Source organism: Neoarius graeffei, chromosome 1 (genome assembly GCF_027579695.1).
Source record: "Neoarius graeffei isolate fNeoGra1 chromosome 1, fNeoGra1.pri, whole genome shotgun sequence".
Taxonomy (NCBI): domain Eukaryota; kingdom Metazoa; phylum Chordata; class Actinopteri; order Siluriformes; family Ariidae; genus Neoarius; species Neoarius graeffei.
Genome location: NC_083569.1, coordinates 22,562,365 through 22,572,158, shown reverse-complemented (window position 1 = coordinate 22,572,158; position 9,794 = coordinate 22,562,365). Strand labels below are relative to the sequence as shown.

The following is a 9,794-nucleotide window of genomic DNA, read 5'->3' as shown; positions in this document are numbered from 1 at the left end:
AGCCCAGGAAAACAAAGTAAAGTCAACATGTGCCTCCTCAAGGGACCACGACAGATTAATCTTTTCTATTCAACAAGGCCTTGTGTCTATTGAACTTGAGAGCTTGTTAGCTGCTATCTTGTGCTGTCCATTCTTCTTCAGACGCCAAACAGACCTCTGAGGAACAATCAATAGGAGGAACAGATAGCTGCCTGAGAAAGCTGACTGCTAATATCAGTGTAAGTGCTATTTTATAATCTGTTAAATAATGAGGGTGGAAACCATCATGTTAAATTATGAATCAGAATCTCAAACTATTTCTTTATATTAACGTCACTGAACATTGCGTTACATCATCATAGGAAGTGTAACGTTTTTTAAAGTTTGTTTTCCATTGATTGCTCAAAGAAAGCATTACCAAAGATGATGGTTGTAGATATTCAAAGCAAATAAATATCAAACTTTGTGAACTCAGACAGAAAACTGTATTTGAATGAAACAGGTAAACAGCTCCCCCTACTGAGGGGAAAAAAAAATCAATTTGCACTTTTTGTACAGTGTGTTTGAGTTTTGTGTCCCTGTGGGCGCCATGGCGCAGTAGTACAGTGCAGAGTCTGATACTGCAGCAGGAAAGATCTCCACATCTACTTTCTTTTCCTTTTTACGAAGTCTGATAGACAGTCTTGGGTCAGGTTGTTTAGCTTTAGTGACATCATTTGTTGATACAATAATCAGCAACAGAAACTCTGGTCCTGATTGAGGCTTTTGTCGATACCAGTGGAGATAGTCAGCCGAGTCATCATATGCGCAGGTCAGTGTGGTTTTGCTGCCCTCCGTTGAAGATATAATGGTTTGGTCTGATTTAATGCTGCTGTCAACAGCACCTGCAGTAAAGACATTGCAACAACATCAACATTTCTATTTTCATTGTTTAAGGACATTTTTTACCACCTAAATCCTGTTTAGGTATCAGTACAAATCTCCAGGATCCACCTAAAGTTTGTGTATAATATAAATGACTTACCAAAGGTTTTAACAACCATGAAAACAAAGAAGAGTAGCATGATTGTGATGAGAGTCTCTTTTGCAGTCGATATAAATGGCAGTAACTCTGTGTAACTGTCTAAACTGTATCTCACCACATCTCGCTCCACCTACTTTTACACTCGTATCAATTCTGGCATCAATCTCTCAGTTTATAGTCTTATACATTCTGCCCTCTTTTAATGAGAAATGACAAATATGGTGTAATAATCAATTATTTAAATCAAATCACACAAATATTGAATGAAGATAATACAGTTAATCACGTGTGATAATTCCACACGTTGCTGAATGTTCTGATAATATTACACAGTTCTCTAATATAAGGGTCTTCTGTAGTTTTTGTGATATTAGCAGACAGTGTGATAATTTTTGCTCTGCGGAACATTATAGACTCATTAATGCTCCACACATATTGAAATAATAAGCAGTTAATTAATTTACATATACAGTAACTGTTTAGTTTCACTTTATTTACCTAATATATTCCATTACATGTCAATGGAATTGTATGAAATTTCTGAAGGCATGACATGTATCAATCACAAAGAAAAAAAAGGCAGTTGAGGTGATCCACTGCATAATAGAACTTAACTCCCACAATTTAACTGTTTGGCTAAAGTTTATTTTAATGAGCCTATTCTACTGTATATCAAGCTAACTGCATCAACTTTCCTCAGGTGTTTCCTGTATTAGTCAACTGGGTTGTGATTAAATACTTGTTTAGATTTTGATCAGACAGCAGACGACTTAAACAGTTTGTTATTAAATTTGAGTGATACATAGAACTACAGAACAGTAATATTCTATTTAACACACAGTATAATGCTGTTCAGTAGCAGACTATCATCAGCAAAGACACAGTTTACTTGCTGAATATTATTTAAAATGCTGATGATAATTTTCATCACCATTCCTGTCTTGCAGTGATTCAGGTTTTCCTGCTTCCAACACACCTTCAGTCTCATTTATTAAACTTGGGGACACATAGTTTTGTGCAGAAACACTGTATACATTCCACATAGAATGTGCTTTATCAGGTTGTTCTTGTGTGTGAAGATGATCATGTGTATGCAGGAACATCTAGTGGTAGAAAAATACAATTACAGGTGAACTGATTAAAAGGAGCTCATCTCATTTACTGTCAATCATATCAGTGTAATTGTCATAATCCAGTATGACCATGAATCCAAAAAAGTTGGGAAGCTGTGTAAAATGTAAATAAAAACAGAATGTGATGATTTGCCGATCATGGAAACCCTATATTTAATTGAAAATAGTACAAAAGACAACATATCAAATAAACTGAGAAATGTTATTGTTTTTTTTTTATATATATTCTCATTTTGAATTTGATGAACTTCTTTAAGGGTAAAGTCATTTGAAGTAGCTTGTTTATGCCTTTTGTTCAGCCACGTTGCTGCCTGTTAACAATCTATAGTGTCTGTTCTGTGAAACACATAGAGGTCTGATGCAAAGTTGGGTGACACTGTATCTCTTTTACTGGGGAAAGTTAATTTCTTCTGGTCGAGAGTCCACAAACAACATGCCAAACTATTATAAAACTACATATTTTGAATATGATATCAAAGGAGATCCAACTTTGCCCATTTATTCCAGACCCCAGCATTTGTAAAACATTTTCTCTCTCTGAGGAAATGCGTCACTGAAATATTAGGGACCACAGCTAAAGTGGTTAAAAATAAATTGCTAAATGTTTGACATAAGGAATCACCTTCTTGTCTGCCCTCTCCTGCCTGAACCTTGCACCAAGGAAGATCTGGAAGCTCTGACCCTCAGAGGAAGGGCGTGTGCGGAGTACTGGAGCAGGAGAGTGTAGCAGACTGCGGTGGTGACCCGAGAAGAAGAAGACCTGATTTCTCCAGTGTCTTCCTACATAGGAGCCACTCTAACCTTTTATTGCCAACGTTATTCACTGAATTTTGAGGAGGAATGAATTAGGTAGTATTATTAGAACAAGTTCATTTGCTCCAAAATGAGTTGTAACAACAAAAATCACCTTTAACCACTTAACCTCATATTTGTAATGAAAATGTAATGGATTTTTTAATAATTATAATTAATTGTAATTGATACTGATAGAGAAATAGAAAATTATCATTTTAATGTAATTAATTTATCATAAATTATAATAATATCATAAATCATAAATTGTTTCCTGATCTCATCTCAATGTGAAATGTTCAGGGGTAGGTGTCCCGAAAGCCTCTTAAGGCTAAGAGCATCTTTAGCTGCCTCTTAAGATCCATCGTTAAACTAACATAGTTTTCCCGAACAATGTCATAATCAAAGGAGTAATTTAGTTTGCTTTTAATTTACGATGGACCTGGACCACTCTTTCACAACAAAGAACATCTTCTCGGATCCAAAAACACAGAATTCGCATGCGCTTCTGAGGAGCTCTCACAATCAATGGGCGGAAAGTGGCGTTAAATCTGCTGCCGGTGTTACATTTTTCTTGTACATTGCAAGTAATTTGAGTTAATTATTAAAGAAATAAACATATACAAAACATTATGAATATATTTTAGTATGCTATGGAATTACATATGATATCATAATGTCACATTGATATCGCCACAATTTAATCACATTAAACTCAATTAGGCAAGTGATTATCTAATTTAGTGGCATAAACGAGACAAATTTCTGCACCTGTAACAGTGTGTGTGTATATATATATATATATATATATATATATATATATATATATATATATATATATGAGAACATTGCCAACTTGGCATAACAGTTGAAATAATCACGACTGCATGACTGGGTAATGATGAAATGAGTGGGCACAGGGAAAACATTTATTTAATTATTTAGCTTATTATTAATTTAATTTAAAAAACATGCTTGGAATAAATATGTCATTGTCCAAAAATGTTAAATAGTTTAAATTATTAATTACCACACTATATATGCAATGCTTAATGATGATACAATATTAACATATTTTAACTCTTCAAACCTGCTCTTTAGCCCTAAAGTGCAATGTTATTGAGAAACCTACCCCTGCACGGTCAACAATGTTGCTCCATAACTACTTGTACCATATTATTCACCTTTCCAAGCTTCTACTACATCTCTTAGCACAGATGCTTCTGAATGTTCTGAATTGTCTATGATATTTCTCCAAACAAGTCGTACAATATTGAACCTTTTCTGTAGAATATATGACAATTCTTCATTTGTTTTTGTACATATACATGAATGAAAATTGATGGGAATAAATCATGGGGTAAAGTGGGAAACAAAGTAGTCTACAATGAATTGAATTTAAAACAGGATGCAGCAGTAACACCTGACACACTCCCTCTTTATTTTTATTTTCTGTTATTCAGCTGCATCTGTGTAGCTTTCCCTAGGTGTGGGTGGAGCACAGAGGACAGCAGGACAGAGATCAGGTTCAACAATTAGTTTTATTGCTTCCACTTTTCAGGGAACACAATCTGTTTAACACAGACACACGCACACACACACATCAGGTGTCTGGTTCGGGAGAGATCTCTTCTGCTCTCGCTCTCCCTCCCTAAATAGGGCGCGGTCCCTGGGAAGACACACAAACACAGGTTAATTGCTCTCAGGTGAAGTGATTCTGCCACTTACCTTCCCTGACTCCGCCCTCCTGTCACAGACCGGTGCTTGACCACGCCCCCGCTGCCACATACCCCCACCGCCCGACTCAGGCCGGGCAGCCGTCCGGCCCGCAGCCGACTCCCCCCCCCCTTGACGGGAGAGGAAGTCCGCCACGACCATCTGCGCCCCCGGCCTGTGGACCACCTTGAAATTAAAGGGTTGGAGCGCCAGATACCAACGGGTGATCCGCGCGTTGGCATCTTTCATGCGGTGGAGCCACTGGAGGGGCGCGTGGTCCGAACAGTGGGTGAAAGAGCGCCCCAGCAGGTAGTACCGGAGGGCGAGGACCGCCCATTTGATCGCCAGGCACTCCTTTTCAATCGTGCTGTAGCGCCCCTCACGCACTGACAGCTTCCGGCTGATGTATAGGACCGGGCGATCCTCCCCCTCCACCTGCTGGGACAAAACGGCCCCCAGCCCTCTGTCCGACGCATCCGTCTGTAACATAAAAGGGAGAGAGAAGTCAGGGGAGTGTAAAAGTGGCCCCCCACACAGTGCAGCCATTACCTCCGAGAAAGCCCGCTGGCACTGCTCCGTCCACTGGACCGGATCTGGCGCCCCCTTTTTAGTGAGGTCAGTCAGCGGGCTGGTGACGTCCGAATAATTAGGTATAAACCTACGATAGTAGCCAGCCAGCCCCAGGAACTGTCTCACCCCCTTTTTGGTCTTGGGCCTCGGGCAGGCCGCAATCGCTGCTGTCTTATTAATTTGGGGACGCACCTGCCCGTTGCCCAAGTGGAAGCCCAGATACCGTACTTCCACCCGCCCAATCGCACACTTCTTTGGGTTGGCCGTGAGTCCCGCCCGTCTCAGCGACCTAAGGACGGCCCTCAGGTGTTGCAGGTGCCGCTGCCAGTCGTTACTATAAACAATAATGTCGTCCAGGTAGGCGGCCGCATAGGTGGCGTGGGGCCGGAGGACCCGGTCCGTCAGCCGCTGAAACGTAGCGGGCGCCCCAAACAGCCCAAACGGAAGTGTGACGAACTGGTGTAAGCCGAACGGTGTGGAAAAGGCCGTTTTCTCCCGGGATAATGGAGTCAAGGGGATCTGCCAATATCCCTTCGTTAAATCCAGTGTCGAGTAAAAGCGAGCCGTGCCTAGTCGATCGAGCAGCTCATCAATACGAGGCATTGGGTACGCGTCGAATTTAGACACCGCGTTGACTTTTCTATAGTCCACACAGAACCGGACCGAGCCGTCGGCCTTGGGAACCAAGACCACCGGGCTGCTCCAGTCGCTGTGGGACTCCTCGACGATGCCCATTTCGAGCATGGCCTGAAGTTCTTCCCGAACCACCTTTTTTTTGTGTTCGGGTAGTCTATAAGGGCGGCTACGCACTACCACCCCCGGGGGTGTCTCTATGTGGTGTTCTATGAGGTTAGTGCAACCGGGCAGGGGCGAGAACACATCCGAAAACTCGGCCTGCAACTGGGCGACCTCCGTGAGTTGGGTCGGGGAGAGGTGGTCTCCACAGGGGACCGGAGAGGTACGTGATGCCAAATTCCCTTTTTGAACCTCCGGCCCCAGCTCCGCCTTCTCCGGAACTACCGACACCAACGCCACGGGGACCTCCTCGTTCCAGAGTTTGAGCAGATTGAGGTGGTAAATCTGTAGCGCCCCACCCCTGTCTGTTCGCCTCACCTCATAGTCGACGTCCCCGACTCGCCGTGTGACCTCAAAGGGTCCTTGCCACTTGGCGATTAATTTGGAGCTCGACGTGGGCAAGAGTACGAGTACTTTATCTCCCGGTGTGAACTCTCTAAGGCGCGTACCCTTGTTGTACAGGCGGGCTTGCCGTTCCTGGGCCTGCTGCAAATTCTCCTGAGTTAGGTGGGTGAGCGTGTGGAGTTTTGCGCGCAGGTCCATAACGTACTGAATTTCATTCTTACTTTGTGAAGGTCCCTCCTCCCAATTTTCCCGCAGCACGTCCAGGATGCCGCGCGGCTTACGCCCATATAATAATTAGAACGGGGAGAACCCCGTGGAGGCTTGAGGGACCTCTCGCACTGAGAACAGCAAGGGTTCGAGCCACTTATCCCAATTACGTGCGTCCTCACTTACGAATTTCTTAATGATATTTTTGAGGGTGCGGTTGAACCGTTCTACTAAACCGTCCGTTTGTGGGTGATACACACTGGTGCGGATCGGCTTAATCCCCAATAACCCATACAGTTCGCGTAGTGTTCGTGACATAAACGTAGTGCCTTGATCAGTCAGAATCTCTTTCGGGATTCCAACTCGGGAGATGACGCGGAAGAGTGCCTCCGCAATACTGCGTGCTGAGATATTGCGCAGAGGCACTGCTTCCGGGTATCGCGTTGCATAGTCCACTAGAACTAATATAAAGTGGTACCCTCGTGCTGACCGATCTAATGGCCCGACGAGATCCATCCCAAGTCTTTCAAACGGGGTCTCGATTAACGGTAGAGGGCGCAATGGCGCTTTTGGAATGGCCGCTGGATTTACTAACCGGCATTCGCGGCATGCCGTACACCACCTACGGACATCGCCGCGAATCCCCGGCCAATAGAATCGGGCCATTATTCGGGCTAGTGTTTTATCCTGCCCTAAGTGTCCAGCCATGGGATTAAAGTGAGCCGCCTGGAATACCAATTCCCGGCGGCTCTTTGGAATCAAAAGCTGCGTGACTCGCTCTTTAGTTTGAGTGTCCTGCGTCACTCGGTATAATCTATCCTTCATAATTGCGAAGTAGGGGAAGGACGGGGTGGCGTTCGGCGGGAGCGTTTGACCATCGATTACTCTCACTTGGTCAAACGCATGCCGCAGAGTCTCGTCTCGCGACTGCTCCAATGGGAAATCCGCGAGGGATTCCCCAATAGAGAGAGGAGGAGCCGGTGGCTCCTCACCCTGACGCGGAGATGACGTAGATGGCTCTGCGACAGCTGCTCCCGCCAAAACGACACCGGGACCTCCCCCTGTCAACTGGCAGGACCCACTCTCTACTAGGCGCGTCATTAAACCCCGAAATCCCGGCCAATCAGTCCCCAAAATTAACGAGTGGGTAAGGCGAGGATTAACCGCCACCTTCACTATAAATTTTTCCCCTCTGAAAATAATATGGACCGACACCAAAGGGTAGCTGTGAACATCCCCGTGCACACACAAAACCTTCACCCCTTGTGCTCCCCCCAATGCCTCGTTTTGAACCAGGCTTTGGCGAATTGAGGTCTGATTACAACCAGAATCCACCAATGCCTGATATGTAGCCCCTTGGATACTCACCGGTATGCGATACGCTCCGGCCCGATCGAGGGCGGCCTCTGGCGCGTCGGGGATCCGAACCACCGCGCCCACTTCCATTGCTGTGCACTGCTGTTGAAGGTGGTCCGGTTCCCCGCAGCGCCAGCAAACCGGCCCGGGCTTCCCCTCTGCACCGGTGCTCTGGGGCTCACTCACCTGAGGTGGGGGAGAGACAGACACAGAAGGGAGAAACGGGAGGGCACTGCGGGTGCGGCGGGCCGGCAGGGGTGGTGCCGGCCCCCGCCTCCGCGGTGGGGGAATGGGGCGAGGACGGGACACAGAAGGAGGGGAGAGAGAGAGAGAAAGAGAAGAGGAGAGAAGAGATGTCGACATCTGCTGTCCTGCCGCCGAGACAGCCGCCAGATGATCCTCCGCCAGCTCGACTGCCTGATCCAGCGACGCCGGGCGGTGGCACTGGACCCACTCCGCGGCTCCTGCTGGTAAGCGGGCGCTGAACTGTTCCAGTACCACCTGATCGACGATTCCCTCGGCGTCGCGATCTTCGGCCCTCAGCCACCGCCAGCAGGCGTCCCGGAGCTGCTGGCCAAACGCGAACGGGCTGCCGACTTCCTCCATCCGCAGCGCGCGGAAGCGCTGGCGCTGCTGCTCCGGCGTGCGCCCCACGCGCTGAAGGACAGCCCGGCGAAGGTCGGCGTAGGCCAGCCGGCGATCGGCGGGGAGCTGTAGTGCAGCCAGCTGCGCCTCTCCCGTCAGGAGGGGGAGGAGGCGCGCCACGCGCTGCTCCATCGGCCACCCCGAGGCTTCAGTGACCTGCTCGAATAACGTGAAGAAAGCCTCGGGGTCATCCTGCGGGCCCATCTTAGTTAAGGTGAGGGGAGACGGGCCCGCGGCCGGAGCGCTGGTGGGCCCCGCCGACGCGAGGAGACGCCGGAACGCCTTGCGATCTTCTTGCTGGGCCAGCACCAGGGCATCGAAGCGCCGCTCTTGTTCCTTTCGGAGTGTGACGAGCGCCTGGTGCTGGCTTTGCTGAGCCATGGCGAGGGCGTGGACCAGGTCGGTGAACGGGGAGGATTCCATGGGGCTGCTGGGTTGGTGCTCCATTTCCTGGGTTTCGGCACCACTGTAGCTTTCCCTAGGTGTGGGTGGAGCACAGAGGACGGCAGGACAGAGATCAGGTTCAACAATTAGTTTTATTGCTTCCACTTTTCAGGGAACACAATCTGTTTAACACAGACACACGCACACACACACATCAGGTGTCTGGTTCGGGAGAGATCTCTTCTGCTCTCGCTCTCCCTCCCTAAATAGGGCGCGGTCCCTGGGAAGACACACAAACACAGGTTAATTGCTCTCAGGTGAAGTGATTCTGCCACTTACCTTCCCTGACTCCGCCCTCCTGTCACAGACCGGTGCTTGACCACGCCCCCGCTGCCACAATCTGTTACCACAAATGTTGTTTGTATCTGTGGTTAACTGATAACAAGTTGGTAAAGGAAGTATCTTTGATACAAACCATTTAACTTCATATGTACTGTTTTTAGGTTGTTGTACAGCCTCTCATTGACTCTGTATTACTGTGCTGCTGTCAGTGCGCAGTGATAGAGTGCAGAATCTGAGATCTGTAGATCTTTAATAGTAAGTTCAGTCGAGTCTGAGGATGTTTCTGAATTGAATCGAGCGCCAGAAGGGTTGTAGCCATTAGAACTCCATGACTTTGCGCCTTTATACAGTAAAAACTGTGGTGCGCTGTTAGGATATTGTTTGTACCAGAAAAGCCCAATGTACTCGCTGCTTGACTGATATGAACATTTCAGAGTAACAGTGTCTGTTTCTTTCCCCACAATGTTGGTATCTTTGTCCATCGGCACAATGTTATCTGCAAAACT

At 46.9% G+C, this 9,794-nt stretch overlaps 1 gene segment (V, D, J or C); it reads right to left on the bottom strand.

Moving 5' to 3' along the window:
• Nucleotides 1-495: 495 nt before the first annotated feature.
• Nucleotides 496-1,043, bottom strand: LOC132884057 (T cell receptor alpha variable 5-like). The segment is given in 2 exon segments: nucleotides 496-863; nucleotides 1,004-1,043. Coding segments are annotated over 2 exon segments (408 nt in total).
• Nucleotides 1,044-9,794: the final 8,751 nt, after the last annotated feature.